The following is a 25126-nucleotide window of genomic DNA, read 5'->3' as shown; positions in this document are numbered from 1 at the left end:
TCTGCCATTTTTTCTCTGGATTGATGCACTGCAGACCAGAGCAATTTCTAGGTAATTTGTAAGCATATTTCATCTAGTTTTATTTTCTTGACTTGACACTTCTTTAAAAAAAAAAAAAAAAAATCTAGCTTTTTTTCATTTTTGAGTATCTAAATTATATTGCTTATTAAATGTCACCCATTGAAAGTCTCTATAATTCATAAAAACGTACAGAATAGTGATAATTTTCTTAGGAAAGAGTGTTTTAATGTGCATAGTGTATATCTAGTCCTGTTGCTCTTTACAGTTTATAACTGGTGTGTTAAAGAATGTCAGTATAGACAAAAATCAGACTAAAAACTAGATTTGCTCAGCAAATGTTTGATTGCTGTATCACAGCCTTTTTATTACAGCATTCAGTTCAAAGATGTTTGCATACCTTATTGAGCAAGCTGCATATTTTTCCGGCTAAGGTGTGTATACTGTAGTCATTACATTTTTGCACACTTCACTGACTGAGCTGCATGGACTACTTTAGCTATCACCAGGAATACTTGACTGAGTTCAGCTGCTTATTTGAGTGCTTTGGTTTGTGTATTTTATTACTTCAGTGGTGTATGTTGATAAAGTTCTGTTCTGTGCTGTTAAATTTTTGGTTCTGCCAATCTAACTCTATACCATGCTGAGAGAACTGCATGCATTGCTAACTGCTTACTCTGCGGTGAACATGAGCGGTTAAAATGTTATAATCTGCAGTGTTTTGTTAAATGAGCGGCATATTTTTGTTTTTATATACGTTGCTTACCCAGTTGTGTACATTTGCCCAAGTCATTATACAAAATAAGCTTGATTGGAATAAGAACACTCTCTACCAGCTGTCTGCTCTGAGTCAGTATGTAACAAAATTAGCAACTTTCTCTTTCCAACAGTGGCATGATTGCATCCAAAGTTTAAGGCAATTGGTTTGGAGATCTTGTTTGTTTCATTCACTCCATGCAAACATCAAGATTAACAAACCAATTCGTTGCAACTTAATTTGTTTTCACAAATATGAACAGAGTTAAGTAACAGAGGAAAAACTGAGCATTCTAATACAGGAAAATGCTTCCATGTAGAGTGTGGAATATATAGAGACCTAAATATCATTATCTAACTTAGAGCCATACGTTGTAAACGTAAGAAGATGGACAATAACTAGAGACCTCCCAAGATAGACATTTCATCAGATAAGCAATATCCTAAATACTTAAAATTACAAATATAACATTTTGTAAATCAAGTGCATGCTTTCATCAAGAGTTAGAAAAATAAACTAATCTCATGACCATTAGAAAATCTCAAAATGCTGCAATAGACAAAATACATGAAAACTCATGTACAAGGATATGTAGTTTGCTCATTAACATTGCTAAAAAATTGAATTAACATCTTTGAGAAAGTGTTTTTCTCAATTTGCTAGGTTTTTGAGTCAGTTCCAGTAAAACCTACAGGTTATTAGATTTTGTTTGAGTAATTTGCAGAGTTTGCATATGTAGCAGCTTGTGCTTCCATTTACAAAATCTTCAGCACTACCTCACCTCCAAAAAACTTTCTTAATTTGTCTTGAATACAGAGATACTTAATTAGGGCTATATAATTGACCTGGATTGTTACCTGCCCCACATATAAATGTAAATGTGCCTGCTCCTGTTGTCAGTGTCCCACTGCTGACTGCCTTCTCTTTAATGTTATAATTCACTGCTGTCTGAGCAGACTGCCTGGAAGGTCCAGATTTGTTTTTGCAAAATTTTACATATGAAAGCTTAATTGATCTTATTGCTTTAGTCAAATATGTTTTATTCCAAATAGTGGCCATTTAATTCTCAGACTTCTTATGAACCATTGTTTAAGAGTGTAAACATTACAATAGTTTGTTCTAAAAACAAACGTGTGACTACCTAGAGGTAAATATCATTTTTAGTCGTCTGTCTTCACTGATACCTGTGGAAAAGAAATTTAAAGAGAGACGTACAAATGGAAAGGATGAGTATATCCTGGACCATTACATAAAAATTAATCCAGTCTTCATATTTTGTTTTTTCTGTGTATGTTAATGTTGGGTATCAAAAGAGTATGAGGAATTGGTATACTAGATTTAACATCTGAAAAGTAAATGTACTACATGAGATGAGCTAGATCCAACCTAGACTTAACAGAAACAGAGTAACTAATTTTGCATAAAATGACTTACAGCAGACAGATGGTAAGGAAGAAGGTTTTGTATCTGTTTTCTCTTTTCCTCCCCCAGCATGAATTTACTTTCAGTATCAGTCCATTACCAGTAAAGATCTGGTTTTTGCTCTTCCTTTGAACTGTTAAATATCATCTGCAGTTTTCCCAAAGTTATTAGTGTAAACTAAGATCAGAGTTGTACTCTTTTCTTCTTCTCTATCATATTCAAATTAATGATGTCTATGTGCAATTTCTTCTGTGTAGGTATCCTGTACAGTTTTTGCAGAGGAAAATTTTTCCTTTTGCCAAGGGAAGTGGAGAGAAATACTCCTTTCTTTGGGGAAAGAAAATTGGAAATCTTTATTTTTTCCTGCTGTTGTGTAGGCCTAAGCAGGTTGAAAGAAGCAACTAAGAAACTTGAAGAGATGAAGCATTTGGAAGGTTCTCATGAGGACTACTGCCCTGTCTCCCAGCTTTCCACCAACCTTTCTAACACTAACTGCAGCAAACTGGACTTGCTTTTCTGTTTTCAGATCTAAGTAACCTATTTCTTTGTATGGCTAGGATACCTACTGAAAAATCAGCATACTAAGTTCAAAACATACATTCCATGTATATCACTGCAGTGTAAAACAACATGGACTATTAAAATACTAGGAACAGACAGGGTATCCATTATCTGAGATCTATGGAGAGTAACAATAATTCGTAAGATACACATCTATTCCATAGATTTTCTATGTATATTTTTATGCAGCTGGTATATGCAATACACATATAAACTCTTTCATAATTTATACCTGACCTCTTTTCTTTGTGTTTTTTTTTCCCCAGAGAGTAATTTTCAATGTCGTCAACTTCAGTAAAACAAAAAGCCTCTATAGGGATGGGATGGCTCCAATGGTGAAATCCACAAGCAGACCAAAATGGTAAGTAATCCTTTCAAAAACTTGCTTAATGACATAAAAGTGTTTTACTTGGCACTTTCTTGTAGCAAAGACCTTATGGCTCAGGTGCACCTTTTCGTAAGAGTAGGAGAGAACTTTGATGCAAAAGCAGTGTTGTGAGGACAGATTCTTTTTGGAGCAGATGGACAGTGTGAACTCTGGAGGCCCCTTCCAGCCTTGCTGTGATGGTGTGTTGTAGTGCCTTGTTTGAAGTAGTGTGACTGAAGTGATGTCCATTCAAGCAAACTGAACAGTCAGGGCTTGGGCAAAATTACTTTTCGGTGACATCCTCACCATCCAACTGTTAGGACAGTCCCTGCCCAGTTTTGGCTGGGCTGTGTCAGCTAGCAGCCTCCCAAACAAAGCCTGCAGACAATATAGAGATGGACTGTGCCTGGACTGGTTCCAAAAGGCTGTTTGGATTTCTTCTCCCTGTTTTGGGTAGGTCAGATTTTAGTGGAAGAATGTGAGCTCTGCCATGTGAGTTGACCTCATGTGAATGAATAGTCCCTGGTCTGTTTTATCTAAGACATAGGAAGGCCAACAACCTTGTCATAAGATATGCAATATATACAACACAGAAAGGCTGTATATATTGTGTATGCACATGTGAAACACATGAATACCCATATAGATGGTACATTTTCTCAAAGCAAATGTAATGAAATGTCTACTGTGAATAATAATATGTAAATCTAATGAGTCCTAGTGCATGCAAGACTCCCAAGAATTATGTGATTTGCCTTTAGCTAGGAGACTTGTTTGAATATGGATAGTGAGGTTAGGTGTGTACAGTAATGTATTCTTGTAAGCCTTTACAGCTGCTTCTTTTTATTGGTTAATTAATAATACATTTGATCAATCTGCACATTATCTGAGCCTTATAAATATGTTTTCTGAAATACTTCAACTGTCACAAAATTTCCGCCCACAAGATGTTAACTTTTGGTGGTCATATGATCATTGTTATTGTATGGCTTCCTCTTCATATGACCAACAGAGCAGCTATTTGTTTTTTTATCTAGATGGTAAGGTCATATGGACAGAAGAGCTGTCTCACAATACAGTTAGTGAATGGAGTCAATTCCGGCTCAATAGGAGCATGTAATAACATTGAAAATTAATTAAAAAAATCCATTGTGTTTAGTGTTTTTCTAGCAAAAGTCATGTTAATTGTGTTTACTATTTAACTTCAGAAAAATCTTTTGGGGCATTTCAGGGCCACATTTATCAAGCATGCTTTAATCATCCTTCAAACCTTTTTCTTCTCTCACTGGGGTCTGGTATTTGCAGCTAAGTATATTGTGTCTTAAGTTTATCTATAAATCAGATATTGCTTTCATACAAATTTTATGCCTTACTTTTTGGTTTCAAATTAAAGTGTAAATCTTACAAAACAATGCAAAATGGGCTTTTTCTAGAACATATAGGCTTCTTCACTATTTTTAAAACAGATTTCTCTTCCATTTCCCCAGAGATCTATTTATTTTTGTGTTTTATATTTTTAGGGCATGTATTTTGCTCCCGTGAAAGTGAGGAATGAATAACATTGCCTGGAGCCAGGCACAGTGTAGGCAGCAGGTGCTGAGCAGCTTCCTTGTACAGGGCTACTACCGTACTTTAATCGTGTTTCAGAAATTCTAGCTGTAATTTTTTTCTTTAAAAAGATCATTATTCTATTAAGTTTTTTTTTTTTTCCCCCTAATTGTGTATAAAAACATCTTGCTGTACTTCGAAGGTGCATATTAATTCATACTGTTATCAGGGACTTTAGTGATATTGGGGTCTACTCAGTATAATTTTCTGTCTTGATGTTAATAGGAGTTATGCATTATTTTTGGATATATGCTTTCTATTAGAGCTGTCTTCCATTTGGATTATGCCTTTTAGAATTACCTCTGTATCTGTTTCCATGGCATTCTAGTGAAACCTGTAACAAAATTTTCTCTTTCTGTGTTCGCTGAAATAGGATTTACTAGTACTTGTACTTGCTAATGCAGCATGCAGGTAGTTGTGGTCCTTGAACATAAACAGGGCAATATCCAGCTGCATCGATTTGATCCTGTTTGATGCTTTGTATGTATTAGTCTAGTAAGCAATACCGAATCATTCAATGCTCCAAAAAGTGCTGAGGTTTACGCGAGGGTACTCAGGATTCAGAATTGTGGAAGAAGACTATTGGAACCTCTGCCTTATATTAAGATTTAAGTCAGTATAGCAGGTTAGCGGATATAATGTAATTAAATTAGAAAATGATATATTAATTACAAAAAGTTGAAGAAACACAAAACGTTTTAAAATCAAGTTAAAAGGAAGAAGATTACCAGGAATCAAGGTCTTCAAATATTCTGTAGCAGAGCTCAGTCCTTCATATCTGAACTCTTCCGTACTAAATACTTGAATTTTTGTGCCTGCCTGTGCCATACTGTGCCTCTGCCTTCAATATGCGATCCGTACTGAAATTCTCCCAACTTCCTCTGGCCACACTGATAGAAGCAATGCTGTGTCACACATAATTCCACTCCCTTTTTTGTACAATTAGGTTTCAGTTTTAGGGTGATAGTGTCTATATTTCTTTTTGCATCTCAGAGATGTAGGTACATTTCTCCTCTTAATAACAGATATTCAAGCCTGAGTTATGCCCTTTTGTTTTAAATGAGAAAGTTCCCATTGTATTCAGGACAGAATTTGACCATATTGCTTGTGAAATCCTGCATATCAAAAGTATATTGGCCTCCAGAGACTGTGAATTTTAATGTTTGTTTTGAATGCGGTTACATGAACATGGCTCCGAGCTTTGCAACATTTTGTGAGTTTGATTTTTGACTCTGGAACAAATCACTGCCAAGTGCTCTTGAAGTAGAGAGTGTGTCAAACACAGATCAACGTTTTTGACCTGTATTCTCTTGCCCTGTGGGGTAAGATCTTTAAATGCAGTCAGCATCAAGGTTCAGCTCAGTGTTACTGATGTAAATGGAGTATATCACTGTCATCAAAGCACTCTGTGTGGACACAGATGTTCTGGTGTTGACATATTCTTCTCTTTTGAAGTAAGGCCACACATTTCCAGTAATGAGCTACTTAAAAAGAGGAAGAAGTATGCTGAAGGATAAGGAAAAAACAGATTTCATGCTAAAGAAAGAGATTCTTTTTTAAAAAGAAAAACCCAGAAAAATAAATTCTGATTAAAATGATATCTATTTTCCCCATACATGGTAATGGATTTACTGAGTATTCTTTCCCAGAGGGATAGAGCAAAGTAAGAAAGAATTAAGTAGGTTAAGTTCTGAGTCCCTCTACTCATTTTTTTTGCCATTTTTGTGGACGTGCTAAGTTGACTTTAAATAGTATGGGGTTGTGTCAGTTGCATCAGTCAAATTTCACTGCAGTGAATCACAGCTCATACATAGAAATGCAGCATTGTGTCACACCATGTTACATCAGTTGCACTTCATAGTGAATCGGACAAGATGAAACTCAAGATTTTATTTCAAACCAGTGGAATGTGCTGCATCTGATCACTTAGCATTTTTGCTTAAAATTAGCTGGTTGTTCAGAAGTATTACATGAAGATTTTAGAGAATTGGTGGTTTTTCTCAATAATGACTGCTACAAATATAAAAACCTCAATTACTATAATAGAGACCTATTCTGTATTGACTGGGTCTTTTTTCGTTGTCTCATTTGTGGAGGTGAAGAATTTGAGCGGAGATGGATTTGAGGAAATTAAATTTTTGCTATGCTGATGCAGTTTCTACTGTAATCTTTTTCTTTGCTGCATCATTTAAGTGCAACCTAATTTTGTTGCCATTTTAGTCATAATTTCACACTAAAAACTCTGTCCTTGGAAGGTATTCGTAAAGCCTTCCATGTGGGCATAGCAGTGGAAGACCGTTTAAGTACATATACCGTACTATTATATTGATTGCATGAAGTTTTACAAGTTTCTCAAAGTGAAATAGAAGAGTGAGTTGTTCGAGAGGCAGCAGATTTTCCAAGTGATGAAGTGAGCAAATATTCCCTTTGGGCAGAGAACAGCTATAACTCTTGATTATTCAGTGTGAGCATTGCCTCATTGGGGACATTAGTTTTTCAAATTGTGCTAATCTTTTAAAAGTAACAACTGGCCACTCATCACCTTAGGTATTTCAGCAAGATCATGTGCAAAACTCTAATTAGTATTTATAGAACAGCAACTCCTCCCAGTAGAATAGTAGCGGTAGCTGGCAAATATCTGGTTGACACCTGTTAAGTCTTCAGACATCCATTGTATTTTATTCTGCATTTCAAATGAGCAGAGAGCAGTAGGTGAAGTCCCCATGATTAAGGGATAAAGGATAATAAATAACATGGTTCTTGAGTGGATGAACACAAGGTTAAAGGCTGTTCTGCAGTTGTGATGCTGTATTTCAGGAATTGTTTGTTTGTAAGTAATAACGCTAGCTAAAATATTATGGAGCCTTCAGCATATGAGAGAGGATTTATGTCTAGATTTACATGTGTTTTGTTTATAACGTCGGATTTCAAACTGCTTCTTGGCAAAGCAGTTACTTTCTTCCCTGTCTTTTATCTCACTCAGCATTGATGGCTTTTAACTGGATAGCTGCCTTCCCCAGCAAGCACTCAACTACCTCTGTTGCTATAACATCTACTGTTAAATACTCACAACACATTGCTTCTGAAGCATTTTTCTTTTCCAGTAAACCTGGGAGTACAGAAAAACTTCTAGGTAATTAATTCAAATTTAAATCTATATGTATCTTTGTAAATATTGTCATGATGAGGAATTTTGGTAGACGTCGAGAAAAGCAATGCAAGTTTTATGAACAATACTCCCATATGTTCCATTCATCAGAAGGGGACAAGACTGAGAAAATCTGAATTTTGAGTAGCTAAAATGTGTTGATTCTTGCCAAGTTTCTTTAACATTTGTGTCTACAATGCAGTGTTACAATCACTACCATGTCTACCAGGCTGCATTATACATTCAGAGACTTTCAGCAACATTTTTAGTATGTATTTATATATCTTTAGCCATAAGATAAGCTGTTTGTGAAATGAGCTGTCATTTGTGGTGAAACAGTTTGAGAATAAAGCAATATATATATAGCTTGCTAATCTGAAAGACTAGAATTGCTTACTATAGAATATATAGCGGGCTAGGGTTAGTGATAACATCACCTGAATTTAGGTAAAGAAGACAAACAAGCTGTTATCATTACCTGATTCCTTCCTTGGCCTATTTTACAACTTTGGCTACTCTCTGAAGTTTGTTCCTTTGCCAGTTTTATAATGTAATGTGTGCTTGTTCTTGCTTTCCTGAGGGATGTGGTGAGAATGCTTTTGGATGTTCAGAAATGTTTCCCATGGCACAGGTGTGTGTTGATGCAGTCTTTGCCAGGTGCAGATCTGGCTCCTCAGAGCTGCTCCCTCCCTTGTACTAGTACAACTCTGCATAGGATCACCAGACTGGGAGCTGGCCCAGGTTAAAAGTAAATTTTCAAGGAAGAGAAAGAGGATTTAGTCTTGGTCTTGTTCATCACATAGATCCAAAACAAGCTGTATGGGTCCAACTGGAGGGGCAGTGAGGAAGGTGGGAATAAGTGGCTGGAGAAGGGGCAGAGGAATAAGGATAGCAGCTGCTAGGAAAATGCCTAGAGAATTGTCTGTGGAATCACAGCCTCCATTTCAATAACTTGTAGCATTTTATTTGGAGAAAATAGGGAAAAAGACATTGCAGTATTGACCTTTTAAAATCCCACATTGAGTGATAAGCAGGAGTAGTTTTGTCTTGGTCTTACTGTAGCTCTTTGGAAGAAAATAAGATGTTTTTAGACAGTTTTGAGGTTGGCATGTATATGAAAGTAAAATAACTGCCTCTGAAGTCAGTGCCTGGGTAAATTAATGTTTGTGTGAATCTTGTGAAATAACAAAAGAAACAGACCTAACCACTCTACAAACCCATAAAAACATGCACTCTCTTCCCCTTTCCCAGTCCATCAAAGGTAGTTATTCCTGGGAATATAGAGCAGGTTACTTATCACTCTTATCAGCAACAGCTTTTGTGGAAATAGATAAGAGATTATATTCTGCTGACACAAAATATGAATCAGAATCCCCAAACTAATGTGTTTGTTGTGCAAACTAAATGGGATTAGTTTGCGGCAAGAAAGAAAGCGAAATTTTATGACTGGATACTTTGCTGGAAATTTAAGATGCATGGAATTGTGTAGGGGAAAACTAATAACAAGGAAATTTAATTAATATAAAAGAAGGCAAATGAATTTTAGGATACAAAAAGAAAATAATGAAGAAGCTCCAAAGGACTGCTAAACTATCATATAAAACCTCTAGCTATTTTATATGTATGTATGTGTTTCCTCATCATTTTTCTGACTGATCTCCTATAAATCAATTTATTTAGATTACAGCAGAGCCAAAAGGCTCCATCCAGGATCAAGAGTCATTGTGCTTAGTGTTGTGGAAACATATAAACAGACAAAGTCCTTTTCCAAAGTTGTGAAAAATTTATGATTGATGTCAGTAAGAGCAAAGTTAGGCCAATACTGAGCACTTCTGAAAATTCCATCCTTAAAGATTTATTCCAAGTAGTAACTGTTTAAAAAATGACATACTGCTTACATAAGAGTCTAAATATTTGATGGCTATAGTATTTACATCTAAAACACCAGAGGCTATGTGCTTTAATACCTCAATCTGTTTCCCATATACTCTGTCAACATGAGTTCCCTGCATTGATTGAGGGCACTCTGTGATCCCTAAGGTTGTATTCATGAAAGGTTACCCTTGGTACTACTTTATTCATAAAAGGTTTGGTTTGGTTTCACATAGGAAACAAATGGGTCTAGTCCTGCTAGGTGCATTTTTGTCGTCTATAAATACTTGATTACTGGGGTGCTGATGAGAAATTCAAAATCTCAAAAAAGTGCAGTTGCCTGAAAATAGTTCCCCCATTACCAGTGCAAATCACAATGAAATTCGCAGTTGGGAGGTTTTCTGGCAGTTTAAAACAGCTGAATTGTAGGGTTTTCCCACTACAGTCCATGGTATTGAGTTTAATGGCTGCAAAATATGACCAGAGCTGTGCATTGCATCCCATCATGAAACAGGCCATTCTCTTTTCTCAGGTGATGGGCATTTGGTGGAACTGATTGCATGAAAAGTGTTCACAGAACTGGGTCCCTAACCTTGGCAGATTTAAAAAAAAAGTATATAAAATTGAGGCTCTTTCCCCCAAAATGAGTCTGTAAGTTAGATAAATATGGGCAGCACTAAACTCAAAGCAGAGTCAAACTACCAAGAGGACATTGCAGCTTTTCATTGCAATTTTGTACTTTGAACTAATGGAGCGAAGCAGAATGAAAATCACCTCTGTTAAGAATGGCATTTATCAGCCGTAAGTACTTAGTAGTAAGAGCCCTACACAGACAAAACTGAGTGTCACCAAGAAATGTACTTGAAAATCAGACTGTTAACACAAGACTACACAAATAAGAGCCAAAAACTGTAATCAGAAAATGCAACATCTCTTTAAGAATGTTTTAATGGTCTGAAGAGTGCTAGACAATTTGAATTTAACAAGATGTAATAACCTATGACATAATATAATTGAGAATGCACCAGGACGCAGCACAGTCAGGTTAAATGTTGGCTTTCCTTCACTTAGCCTTGCAACTTTAAAGACCTTTCAACATATGATTTTAAAAATACATAGTACTGTTTAAATTTACATATGATATAAAAGCATAGGATGTGCAATATATCAGATTCACAGAATCATTAAGGTTGGAAAAGACCTGTAAGATCATCAAGTCCAACCATCAACCCAACACCACCATGCCCACTAAACCATGTCCTGCAGTGCCACATCTACACGTTTTTTGAACACGTCCAGGGATGGTGACTCCACCACCTCTCTGGGCAGCCTATTCCAATGCTTCACCACTCTCTCAGTAAAGAAATTTTTCCTAATACACAGCCTGAACCTCCCCTGGTGCAACTTGAGGCCATTTCCTCTTGTCCTATCACTTGTCACTTGGGAGAAGAGAAATACAATTCTAAGTAAAGTTACAGCTGAAATACCCAGCCTAATATTTTTAAATGTTTGTTTGAATCATTAACAACTCTTTCATTCATTTTCTGTGAAGAAACAATATTTAGTGCAGAGGAAAAGGTAACGGGAACTATTCATTTTGAACTTCTGATAAAAGTGAGACAGTTATCAGGCACCTGCCTTGTACTTAAAGTGCCATGGTAAAAGCCAAAGCAATGAGTTCAATTTCTCTTTTAATAGAACATAAAATAGAAGACAAAAACATTTTGCTCTACTGTGGAAATTGAGAATTGTAGAGAGAATAAGCAGTAAATAAGTATGGCAGGTGATAATGCAGGAACAGAACATTAAAATAATAGGAGCTATATCTGGAACTTTGTCTCATGGGATTCGACAGTTGTATATAAATGCAAAATATAAACCCCTAATTTTTATGCTGTGATCACTATGGTTAAGTTATGAATTAACTTCTTGTATGATATGTCACTGATTTGAGAGAATTAAAATTTAATGATAATAGAATAGAGATAAGATCTTTCCTACAGCTCTAGACACAGGAAACAAAAAAAGTTTGTTTTTTCAACTGCTTCAAGTAGGATTATTGAATTCTAGCTTGAAAGTGAAATTTCATCTTCCTGCTTCACTATATTAAGCATCCCTGAGATTGAAAACCTAGCAAGAGCTCTCTTAGTGTGATTAGAAAGTATCCAATATTTTTTGGCAGCAAATACTAATTCCAGTCTTTCTGTCTAGTACTTCTCAGGCAGCACAAGGATAACTGGCTGTCAGATGCCTTGGGTAATGGGAAGGCGAGGCTCCAGGCTCTCAGTGGAAAGCTGGCAGCTTTGCTGATGGTTCCCTACCTCTGGAAAATAAGAGTGGGGCTGGGGAGGGAAAGGGCTGTGCTGGGTGAGGGAGCTGGGCAGTACTAGCTCTTGGCTGGAATATCATCGCTTTGGAAACCGTGAACCATTAGTATATGTTTGAACAACACAGCGCCTTCATTACTGCTCTCAAACATTCAGGTTTCTCTGCGCCTATCCCCTTTGCTGCTTAGTAGATGTGTTGGTGGAATCTGTTGGTATTTATCTGCCCAGGGTCTCAGGACACTGGGCAGCCGGGCTGGAGGGTCTCTCCAGTATCTGTAATGGAGTCTCCAGGTCTGGGACTTGTCACAGCATGGTTATGCAGATGGGCTGCAGGTGAGCTGTGCAGCTGAAGTGCAGGTGTGCATCCTTAGGGCACTATATTTGCTACAGCTGTGCAAGTAGTTTAAAAAAAAAAAGGGGGGTTGTGTTTGACTTTCTTCCCACAACAGACAGAAGACTCCGAGGCAAGAGGTGAGCTCTGTTTGTACTGGCCGGTAAGGGTTTTTTCCAGCTCCCAAACCCCAATAGCAGTTGAGCTATTTAACTGATTTTCTCTTTTAATAGTGAGGTGTGGGTGGCAATTATTAAAAATAATGACAAAAAAAAGTGCCATAAAATATGTATTTCTGCTGGACTGTTTCATTTGAAGCGAGGTGCCCTGTGACAAGGCCTGGCTGTGGTGGGGCTGCCCCTTGTCCCCAGGGATTCCCACTCGCTGCCAGGGGCCACCTTCCCTCAGGTGCTGCCCACCTTCCCCCCTTGTGCTGCTCAGGCTCTGCCTTGTGCAATTTTGCTGCTTTATTCCCTCATCTTTTCCCTTTTTGTGCTTTTGCACAGCCGCTCCTCCTCAACGCTTGCAAGCCTGGAGAGAAAATGGCTGGTGCTGGTGACGAGAGGGCCCAGGATTTGCCGGCGTGCCCTGACCTTTTGGAGGTGCCTGTAGGTGTGTAAGCAAGTTATGGGTGTTGCTCAGGTGCTATCTGCTCACAAACAGTGTGGCCGAGGGAATCGTGTCATGAGAAACATGGTAATGAAAAGACAGTGTCCTATCAGCTGGTCAAGAATTAGATTTTTATTAAGGATAAGTTGTAAATTTATTAGGGAATTGCACTGGCTAGCTGGACTCACAGTGAAATGATTTCAAATGGCAAAATTAGTAACTCCCAAATTGGGAATCGCTATTGAGATTGAGGAAGAATATTATGTTTGTGTTAGCTTTTTGTTTGGAGACTTTGCTGCTGTTCAGCTTTTTTCAGGTGCTGTTGTAAAAAATACTGTATTCATTCTATGAAGAATTTTGCAAAATAGCTTCTTGGAAGTGTGTGATACCCTTCAGCAAATTCATAGGAAAAGCCATTGCAGCTCAAGATAAAAAGAGATTCAACTTAAAAGGATAGATTCATCATAGAAAGAAATTGAGGAATATCCAAGTTAAAATAATTTACTATGCCTTTTACTATTTGATAAAACCCTCTCCTAATATTTTTCTCAGGGTAGTTAAAAAGCACCAGTACCTCATAGCTTTGAGACTAGCACTGATATAATAATTTAGCTTTGATAAGGAAAAGAATTTTTCTCCATCTGCTACTCTACTGGATAAGTTTAATACTCTTACGGTTGTCTTTTAAATGTCATTCAGTCAATCGAGGGGAGTCATACAGCATATGTATGTTTGTGTGTAGTTTTTTTATTAAAAATAATTCCCTGGGCTATCCTGAGGGACTGTCACTATCCTGGGGTGCTGGTGGAAGGGATTGTGGTGCAAAACCTGCTCGGAAAGCGTTGGGCTCATTTGGGCTATGTGAACTTGAGGAATGACTCAGCAAGGGGAAAAGCATGGCTGCAGGTGCAGTCAGAAGGGCTTTACCTTCAGAAGTAGCTTCTGTGGCTTAAAGCAAATTAAGTCAAGGTAAGCAGGGAAGGAAATGTATTCAGACTCACTGCCTGTGGGCAAAAGTCCAATACTTTTCTTTAAAAGGAGGAGAAAAGGGGAAATATTGTTTGTGCACCTGGTGAAATGAAGGGGAGTTGATTTGTTGATTCAGGTGAGAGTCATGGATATAAATACAGTTTTCAGTAGAAGTAAAAAAAAAAAGCCTTGCGTTATAGTGCTGTAGTACTGTATGTCACACTCCTTGAGCATATGTGCTTATATTAACTAGTACATTTATGTCTGAAAAGCACATAGGCTGTAAAACCAGTAAATTACGTGCGATCTTGGCATTTAATCATGTACTGAGAATGATCACCTGGCTGAAATTTCCACTCTTGTGCAGTTGCAAACTAAGTGTCTTACTTGAAGCACAGAAACAAGGGGAGAAAAAGTATGAGGCATCAGTTACACAGAAGAAAACATGAGTAGCTTTACTTTTGAAAGTATTTAACTGATGTAACTCTGCTTTCCTGCTATTATCTCTATGAGTAAGTATGGATCTGAACATTTGTGCATCAGTCTGAAAGGGAACACTAAAATGCAGGTCTGCTGGTAAAGAAGCCAAGTGCAAAGGGTAGAGTGCATGTCAGTATTCAAGATGTCTTAAAGCAGCATGGAGTAGTCAGTTGTGCTTTTCTATTTCTGTAACTGTGGGATCTACTGAGAGTTCTTTCAGACTTACTCTTAAGTATTCCCCCCCCATGTGAGATACCTGTACATCGGAAATTAGCATCTGTGATCTGTGTGGCTGTATTCTTTGACAAGAGTCTCACAGTACAGAGAAAATTAACAATGCATTCTGGATTTGTCATTTCTAAAACTCGTCAACTTGTATTTGTGTACTATGAAAGTATAGAAACCAATAACCTAGATGAATCATAAATGTCTGGGGTGTGTGTGAGTATATGTTTGCGTGGGGGATGCTCCTTTGGTTTGTTTTCTTTTCCTTTTATTTTGGCAAAGAATTCCAAGTTTATGCTAAGAGGCTGGGTTTCAAAAACATATCTGAATAGAGGAAATGAAAGAGTGGATAAAAATGGAGAGAAAATAGTAGCCCGGAGTGAAATGTGTGACTAACTCTGTGTCTGAGGCCTCTGGATACTAAAATTACAGAAGGAAATAAATTACATGTTGACTGCATGTTTTTCTTCCACTCTCAGAGCAATAGAAACCAGGATGTCTTCTATATAAAGTAACAGTGAACTTAACTGTAACCAAGCATGGGAAACTGTATTTTAGTTCTCAAAAGACTCTTATCTTGCTGCATAATAGAGCGTAGCATTTACATTCACAGTACTGCCACTGTGTGGTTTCCCCTGAAATTCTGCAGGTAAGGAAAGCCATTCTCTCCCAAACCATCAAGAAACTCAAAGCAGCCTGTATTTGTGGGAAGGAGAGTGATGGCAGTGAAAATTGCATGGGTGCATTTAAGAGGACTTATTCTTTTGTTATATTTTTGGTTTTAGTTTTGGCTTGCCTTTCTTGAAGGAGGGATTTCATGCTTGTAAATTTTCTGCTCTCCAAATATATGTTGTCAGCACAACCTAGCATTTCAATACCTTAATATTTACACTTGAACCTGAAGGCTTTTACTTTTTGTTTCAAAAGTTGGTACACCATTTTAAGTTCAAACCAAACTTGTTATCAGTTTTTTTCTAAGGTTTTAGTTCTTTGAAAGTACAGTCCAATGAAATAATGACATATATCCACTGACAGAATCTTGTACTAACATAAATAAAGGCTGTTTATAGCTTTAATTTAACATATAATTATCTCTTGAAGCCATTAAAAATGTGGGTTAAGGTTTAGAAAACCTTCTGGTAAGTGAAGCTGAGATACTTTATAGCAGATGCACAAGTTGTGTATATTTTCACAGACAACATTTACAACTATCACAATGCGTTCTGCCTGACAGCATGAGCCACATGCGTGATAAGTTAATGGTCACTAATGCCCCAATAAAAGCTATTTATTGGAATATCTTTTTTAAGATTCACCTTTAAGTACAGATATTTTGAGTTCTACTTTTGAAATGCATTTCTGTACTCCCTTCTTATGTTGGTATCCAAAAAAAACCCCAAACAAAAAAAAAAAACAACACAAACCCAAAACCCAACTCCCCAAAAGTTATAAAAAATTTAGAATGTCACAAAACCCTCAGGCACTTGGTAACACAATACAGTTATTGAAGTCAAGTTTAAAAAGTTTTTAAAAAAATACTTCAGGTCAATTTTATTAAAGTATAGTATCTTTTTACTGTACGAGGCTAAATGAGACTCAGACCTCTAGAGTTATTGAACAGTACTCATTTTTTGCCTCTACTTTCTGCAATGCTGTGCCGGATATCTTCCATCTTGCTTTTAAACTAAACAGCTGTGGTTTTGAAATGATAGTCAATTAGTCTTTTTTTTTTTGCAATATATAACTGGAAAATGGTGAAATATAAAGGTCTCTTAAATTTTTGTGGCATATCTAAATGTGGTTAGGTAGGCCAGAGTCAGAAAATCTGGAAATTAATAACAACTGCTGCATCTTTGACATTGTTTCACTTCTGCTCTCCTCCTGTTTCATGTTGTATTTCCTTGAATGTGAGATATAAGCTTCAGAAAACAGTGCCTTGAAAACAAGTACAGTGTATTACAGACATGAAAACTCAGCAGTAATTGGAAGTTGAAGTGATGTATCCAGTTGCACAATAATAATCTAATTGTGAAGGCTTTAATTGCAAAGGAGGAAACTATTTTTATTCGGTAAAGAAAACTTCTGTAAGAAGTAAAGAAAATGAAAAATGACTACTGCTTCAAATGATGGTACCCCACTTGGATTGCACAACAGGGCTGAACCTCTGAAAGTGCTCCTCAGTCACATAGCTAATAGCTACCTAGGATATGTATACAGATGAAAACAATTGCCTTGAGTGGATAAAATGGGTCAACTGAGGTAGAAGGAAGGCTTTAAAAGCAAATAATGAGACCTTGACAGGTTTTGAAGTGTTAGAGTAATTCTGCTTGGGTTTTTGTGGGGCATAGAGTGCGAGAAGGCTGATTTCAGAAATTCAGCCAGCTCAGGGGAGGTGGTTATCATGTTTTGTTGTCTTCTATTCCGAGTCACATCCCAAGATAGAACTATAATGCTTAACTGGTGTTTATTATCACATTTTACAGGAGGAGCAATAGGTGAAAGATAATAGATTTTTTTTTTTCCCCTTCAAGGTCATTGTAAGGATCAGCTTTGGAGCAAACTCAGAATTTTTTCATTCTGTTTGCTTATCAGTTCAGTGATCTGAAAGCAACAAAAATCTACTACCAAATTTACTGCATTATACGGTTACATTATTACCTTAAAATTTCATTGAATATATAGCCTGGCTGTAAGCAAATCCAACTTGGATTTGGGTATTTACTTATTTTGATTCTTTTTTTTTTTTTCTCAGAGATTTATTTTTTAAACTCCTAGAGAAAACTTGAAAGTTTCCTGGCCTTCAGAGTGCAGAAAATTGTTTGCATTGTTTCAGAAGCATATTACTGCTCCTAGCAGGATTTAGTACACATTTTTAGTTATAAAAGAATATTTATGTTCACTTATTCTAATCTGAGAGCTAAATTTGCCTCTCAATATTTATATAGAAGTTATTTGCTGCTAGATTACTGAAAAAAATCACCCTTCTATGCCCTCAGAATACTTGCATGACTTTTTTTTTGTTTGTTTTAAAGCTGTCTAAAAATACACCCAGACATTCCAAACAAAGCAATGAAAAAGCTTCCCATAAGCTTCAGAACAATTAAACTCGGCGCTCCCTTCTAAATAAACCATGTGCTGGGTCAGTAGAGCTCGCAAGAGACAGTGTCTTTAGACCCGCTGTTTGCATGACTTTCTGCTATAGACCTTCTGCACAGGTTTGGAAGCTTGTCTCAGCTCTAACTGCCTGGAAAACCTGCATGTAATGTTAGTTGGAAAACTTCTGAAAGCAAAATCTAAGTTTGAACCACTGAAATAAAGGTTCATAACACAAAGGTTGTCATAACCTTTGTTGAAATGGTGCCCCTATAATGTGGTATATTAAATATTTATTTAACATAGTTTGCAGCAGATAAAAAGCAATTTTGTTTAATTTTTCCTAAATATTAATGCTATCATGCACCTTAATCCTTTCATTATAATAAAAATTTGTTCAAGCTCATTCTTATTAAACATTTTCTAATTTATAAGGATATGGATGTTTTGCTTCTGATCCTAATACGTAATAAGGCCAAAATGCCATTGTAAAGAAAAAGGGTCAGAGCTGGGAGGGAGTCTTCACTGGTATATTGGGAAGAATTACAGGCTAGAAAAAGAATTTTTTTTAATTTTTTTTTTTTTTACCCAAGGACACCAATGACAATGCCTATCTCCCAAGTAACCCAGCTCAAAGTTTTGGGTCAGTTGTCAAGGAATGAAATTAAATACCTGCAAAACACTCAGTGAAATGACCTGGGAAATAATTTATAAAGAGTTTGCCATTCATTTCTGAGTAAGGACCATTCTTCCATTTGTATCTCTGAACTGCAGAAAAAAAATAAAAATATCCTGGATTGGAAATGGTTTCAAGTCAACTTTTCTCTGCATCCTAGAACAAAAATGTAGTTGGCAATTATTTATAATGCTAATTAAAGATGTGTTACTCCAAACACTTACAGTTAATAGGGTTACTGGAGGCAGTAAGCCCTTGATACAATAGCAGATATTTTTCCATAACCCATCCATCTACATCCAAAGACAGCAGCAAGGTATGCTACACGTATGAATATTAACAATGAAAAAGAAACAACTTTAAGGCAATGTTGTTTAGAATTTGAATGTATTTAGGTAATGTTATACTTGGGCCAAGTATATTGATATGTCTCTGCTAATTGCAGTAAAACTACAGCTGGCAACAGGGGTGGGTGTGGCCCATTTTTGTACTGGGTCTAATGGCTCTGGTTTGTTTTAAAAATTCTCTGTTTACGCTTCTTTTCCTTCTTTCTCTTAACTAATTCTAATTTACACACACACAAAAAAAGGAAATTCATGTTTGTTTTAAAACTATATTTTTATTATTATGCAGCTTTTCTTTCCTTATGGAATGATTGTTTTTAATTTCCAATGTCCACAGCCCTTCAGCTGCACAGAAAAAATATTGCTAATTTGCTTGTATACAAAGAACTTTATTGCACTTGTGGTAGATGCACTTTTTTAAAAAACAAAATAGTTTCTTTTAAATATTAAGCTGATTAAAACAGTCTTTGTATAATTCTTAGGCCTGCTGAATCCCATGTTAGTTGATTTTCTGAGCCAATATAACTCATGTGTGGAATAATTATATAGATATTTCTGTTGAGAAAGCCAAGAATGAACTTGCAATATAAAGAACTGAGTATAGTCGCTGTGGGGATTGTGGATACAATAGGTCAGTGCTTGTTTTCATATCGGTGTAAATCTTGAGAAACCTTTGGATTTAGCTGGAGTTATTTCAGATTTACATCACTGTAAGATAGGCTACTTACCTCTACTTCATTATATTATAGGATATTGTGGTCTCAATCCAGTGAAGCACTTGCTTAATCTTGAAAATGTGAGTAGTTTTCTGAAGTCAAAGTTAAGCACAAATTCAAGTGCCTTGCCTGGATATAGGCCTCTCCCTTTTAGATGCCAGCAATGCACATATGGTCATCAAGTGTATATTCCACTTGCTTCTAGTGCAAATAACTGCATCCCAAATATCTCCTGCCTAGATGAGATTGACACCCGTGTGAAGAGCAGCAGGCTGAGGCCAATCTAAAGGCAGAGAGAAATGGGACTGTAGGTGAAGTCACACACTGTAAGAATGGGAAATCACATTTGTTTTAGAAGATGCATCTGGGTGGTGTGCTGCTTCTGGAAAATCCTGGTAGCATGTAAAAAAACCTCAATTCACTTTCCTCCCTCACTGAACAGCTAGAAGACTATACTCTCTTCTTTGGGTGCATACCTGCCAAGGAATGTTGTTAGTACACTTACAGCTTCTCTTCACCTGTACCAACTACTGAAGATACTGTTGTGCTCCTTTCCTTGTGTCCTCAGAAAATACAGGGAAATTCTAGGCTTAATCTTGCAGGCCAAACAGCACTGATATTAGTCTTAAAAGTTGCCATATATCTTGGCCTAAGATAATAAACTGAGACAGTCTTTTGCAGTTGTCAGAGTGACAGTTCTCAAATCCTGTGCTCGTAAGTAGGAAAGCTCAAGCTGATAGAAGACAGTTTCTCAGCAGGGTTTGTGGGTTTATCTCTTCTACTGGAACAGATTTAGAAGAGTGAGGAATCTTGCTGTCCTCCATAACTAAATGGAGAACTTCTGTCAGCAACTGTGATGAAAACCAGTGAAAACTAAGAAGGGAGAAAGAGCGGAAAGTAAAAAGAAGATATTTGTAACAGTAGGAGAAGCTTTAGGAGAAAGAAGAAAATATCATAACAAAGCATCAGTCCTAACAGAAGCAGGATGCAAACTGGAACACATGCCTTTGAGAAACTGCATATTTATTCTATAGGATCTATAGCAGTCTCTTACGATGGATAGTCAAATGCTCTCTGAAATCAAGAGGGAGATTGTCTTTTTCCTAGTTCTGACTAAAAGAACAACTACTATGTCCTTCATCTAAGTGGAAAATGCGAAGAACAACTTGCATTCCTATAGATGATGTTTATGAAGGTAATTAACTAGTGTCAGAGATACCAAGGAATTCCTCAGTCATGCCTTTGAAATAATATATTAACAAACCGACTTAATGAGACAACTCCAGAAATCCCATGCTGGATTTCTTTTGTAAGTACTTGAACTGTAAGTACTTGAAGTACTTACTTGAAGTAAAATATCTTGGCAATAAGACATATTAGCCTGAATAGTCTTGTACGGGAAGTGATAGATGCCTCACTATGTAGAGGATTTGATGAAACACTGCAGACTGGGCTATAAGGAGGTATCTTACAAGGACAATGAGAATCCCACAGGTTTAACCTTTCTCCCTGTGTAATTTCTCTCCAGCCTTTTATTTTTACACTGATGTGAATATAGGAGGTTTTGATCCTAGTCTGGATCTCTGTGCAGCAAAATGTATGTACCTTGAAAGATGCTACTGAGGACTTCAGGAAGATTATGCACTTACTTAAGGTCATACACTACATGTTGCCGAAGTGCCCTGCTAGATCAGTGACAAAGCTGTGTACTTCTTGTCTGTAGTTTGTCTGTAGTTTGTCATGATAATTAGCTTACTTTTTAGTCAAATTAAAGGGGATATCTTCAAGTAAAAACTGCAAATGGTCATGTGGGCTGTCTGAAGAAATATTATGCCATTTCATATCAACAAAACTCAAGATTTGAGTCTAAAAGTGAAATTAAGATTATTTTTTTATGGCCGAACTAAATAATTATGGTATATTCTTTTTAGTATTAATAGATGAACCTCCATACAAGAGATTGAATCTGGTAAATCTCAGCTGTCAGAATGTACCTGGCAAGCTTAAAGGAGAAAAATGGTAGTAAAGAGGAAGAAATAAGTTGACATTAATGTTACATGCCCACATACTACCTTGACTAAAAGTAGATATGTAAGTTTAGGCCTAAAATATCTCTCAATATCATTAGAGAAGGGAGATTTTAGATGTTTTTCAAGTCAAAAAGGTTCTTAAAGTTCATGAAGACTTACAAAATTATGACTGTACTCTGCATGTAATGGAAACTTTAATTTTGCAAACCTTTCAATGGTATGGTAGAATGTCTCTTATATGTATGCTTTTCTTCACAAACACCAAGTTTAAAGGAATTTTTCTTGAACCTGTAAAGATCTTTTGAGTCACAGAAAAATAGGTAGTTACAAAACCCATACTCTGTATATGAAAAATATTGAAGTTTTATTTTAAGTATTGCTTGGCATATCAAAAACTTTGCACTTGTAATTGCATTGTCAATTATGTGCTGTCCCATTGCTAAAGAAACAACAGGTTAAAATCTAGCCATTCTTTCACTTTTTTTCAATGGATACAAAATTGAGTTTTATAATGAGAAAATAATACAAATGATTCCCTCCAAGAATTAACCAGTATATATTGCACAACAAAATTACCATAAGCAACAGTTAAATCCTGAGTTGTGTTTGAAATATCTGCATTTTCCAGCTTCCTACAGTCTTTTCTTTAAACACTTTGAGCCACACTAATGCCCACTGCATATAGCTTGAAAGCTGCAGAAGGATTATAGTCGATACAAGCTGATGTGCTGCTGATGATCTCAGTTTGCAAGCTGTTTAATGTTAAAAGTTCTACTGAAACTGTCAGTAGAAAGTCTATGAATAATTTCAAAGACCCTCCCAAGCTTATCTGTTCTCTTGCTTCCAGCATGCTTCTTTTAGTAATGTAACTAGCAGACTTGTAGTTGCTGCTTGGCTAGCGGAAAAGTGTCTTGGAAGCAGTTTTACCACAGCTGTGTAAGATTGAGAGAGATGCTTCTCTTTTTCACTGCTGGAACAATTACCACTCATTCCTTGTAGTAGTGAGTCTCATATTTCAACAGATAGTGGTGGAAAAAATGTTCTGTGTATATGGGTGAATGCTGCATGGTCCCCAGATTTTGATCTCATTGAAGAAATCCAACTCTTCTTCCTGGAGCCTAGTTGACTTGTGTGGTTGCTACATCCTGCAGGGTGTATTTGGGTGTGCTTCTACGTATATATGCTTATGTATGCTGTTTTAAAAAATGTGCCAATTCTTTGTGGAGCATGTAAAAGACTAAAATAATTCATTACCTAGCTCTTTGTATAACCTTTTTAGTACTAAAAGCATACATGGAGTTGGACTTTCTGCTTTATTCAAACATCATCTGGTTGGATGGTTTATCCCTATTTTAGATTGAAAGGCATTTCTTTGCAGAAAGATTCTGTGATGGCAGTGGTCAGCCCTGACTTTTAACCTAATCTTATGGAAGTTTTGAAATACCAGTTGATCTCCTAAGATACGTGCCATATCTTGCAAAAATCCTTATGCTTTTAGTCATCTGGTCTTATTTAAGCTCAAAATAGATGATAGGTATGTTCTAGCCTTGATGAGAGTCTAGCAAGAAACAAGAGTGTGGTGATTAAGATTCAGTATTTCCCATAACCACCCATTACTTATCTGAAGTTTAAATCTGTTTGGTGGGGTGTTTTTTTTTTTTCTTCTAGGTAAAGGGATGGTATCTAGCAAAGGTTATTATTGTAAAGAGTTCTTTGTGAAATCACTCTTGGCAATTTTGAAAGTCGAAAGCATGAATGGGCAAATGTTTTAGCAAGCTTCTTGGGGTTTTAGGTAATGCTTCAGTAACAAAGAAGCAAAAAGTAAAATCTGTAGTTCTCAATGTGCGAAATTCCTCTTGGCTTAAAGGAGTTAGATCTACAAACATAAAATAAGCATTTTAAATAAGCTTAGTAGGAGCAATAGTCACTATTGAGGTGGACGGTTTCTTTTTTAGTAAAAGGTGATCTGCTGTTGTAGAGTCTTACTTCTGCTACTTACTATAGTACCATAGCAACATCAGAATTAGACACAGAAAATGGGGCGAACAGCCCGGTAGAACATAACAAAGAGGACGCAAACAATGTGTTTCAGGAATCTACAGAAGAAATTATTAACAAGCAAATACAGTAGGGTGCTGGGGAGAAAGTGGGAACACCATAGAGCTCTTCAGGGATCAGCTTGATTATGGGATTTGTCGGTAGGAAATGCAGAAACTATTGAAGAAAGAATATTACCTAGGCTGGTAAGAGGAGTGGGAACGTGAAACTCTGCTACTGCAGAGGGGTAAGTGACGCTTCTAGATTGGGAAGAGTTAGAGACCAGTTAGCTTTTGGAATCCATGAAAGCTACAATTTATTCTAGATATAGAGAATCAATTATTCATTACTGCTGTGGCTGTATGTTCAACCATCAGTGTCATAATTAGGTCCTTTCAGTTATTTTTGTGTGTCTGTCTGAAGGAACAGTGTAGGCTTCTGTGTTGTAAGAGTTGTTTAGGGTAATCAGCTGTCCAGATTTACTCTGCAGTCCTAAAAGGAGATAATGTTAGTGAGTAACCACCTCTGTTTGCACTGCAGAAATGCATAGGTACCTTGGTTTTGACAGACTGCAATTATGAGGGATAAAACTACAGTACAGTAAACATATGATTCCAAATCAAAAAATATCTGATGATTGTGGTGTCTCAGATCAATATTCGTGTCTGAGAATTCAGCAGTCACAGATTATAAACGTATCATGGGAAATAAGGTTAATGCAAAATCATAGATATGATTGCATTTGAGACTTTAAATAATGTAGATCACAGCAGACTGTTGTGTATTCATTTTTTGACTGCTTTTGTTTCTCGCAGGAGGTGTTTATGTGCCTTGTTTCAAAGGTTTTGCGTACACATTGCAAATTTACTACAACAATGTTGATTTTTTTTTTTGTTCCCCAGCTGTTGTGGGTAGCATGGGTATCTTTGTACCACCTGTGCAGCCAGAGGTCCTTACTTCAGCTGATTGCAGATTACAGGTTTGGATGTTATCAAATTAACCTTATGAACTGCTTTGGTTATTCTCAAATCAACCTTATGACCTGCATGTCAAAATTGCTGCAGCTGAACGTGTATGAGCATGTGAGGATTAAGGTGTTGGGAATGCTATCCTATCATTTAATCTCAAAACCAGCCTGGAAGACACTGCTTATGAAATTGATTGATCCCTCTGGTGTAAGGAAATAAGGTTGAAACACAGCATTAAAAAAATGTTTTGTGCATGACAGATACGTTAAGCTTAATGCCCACTCTTATACTTGTGATCTTGCGTCTTGTGATAATTGTATTGCTGGTATGACAGCACTCCCAGTGCAGGCCTGGGTTTGGTTCTACAGTCGATCTCGTTATCAATCATTGCATTCTTTGCCTCAGCCTTTGCTGACAAGGTCTCCCAAGCCCTTAGGACCTGTTCAGAGACAGGATTGAAGGAGAGCTGCTAGCAGTGGACTAAGGTTGAGACAGGGATTACTTGAGGGCACTCAACCCATTCAGGGCCACGGGAACAGATGGGCAGTACCCAAGGTGCTCAGAGAGG

The 25126-nt window shown here is 36.8% G+C and overlaps 1 protein-coding gene across 1 annotated transcript in view; it reads left to right on the top strand.

Moving 5' to 3' along the window:
- AGBL4 (AGBL carboxypeptidase 4) overlaps positions 1 to 25126 on the top strand; it is a 948642-nt gene that overhangs the window by 233383 nt on the left and 690133 nt on the right. Inside the window, exon 4 of the mRNA XM_059822199.1 lies at positions 3025 to 3119. Coding sequence (XP_059678182.1) covers positions 3025 to 3119 — 95 coding nt within the window. The remainder of the gene's footprint in view (positions 1 to 3024; positions 3120 to 25126) is intronic.

This window comes from Gavia stellata, chromosome 10 (genome assembly GCF_030936135.1).
Source record: "Gavia stellata isolate bGavSte3 chromosome 10, bGavSte3.hap2, whole genome shotgun sequence".
NCBI lineage: Eukaryota > Metazoa > Chordata > Aves > Gaviiformes > Gaviidae > Gavia > Gavia stellata.
The sequence above is the reverse complement of the archived record's forward strand: the minus strand, read 5'-3'. Positions and strand labels throughout refer to the sequence as shown.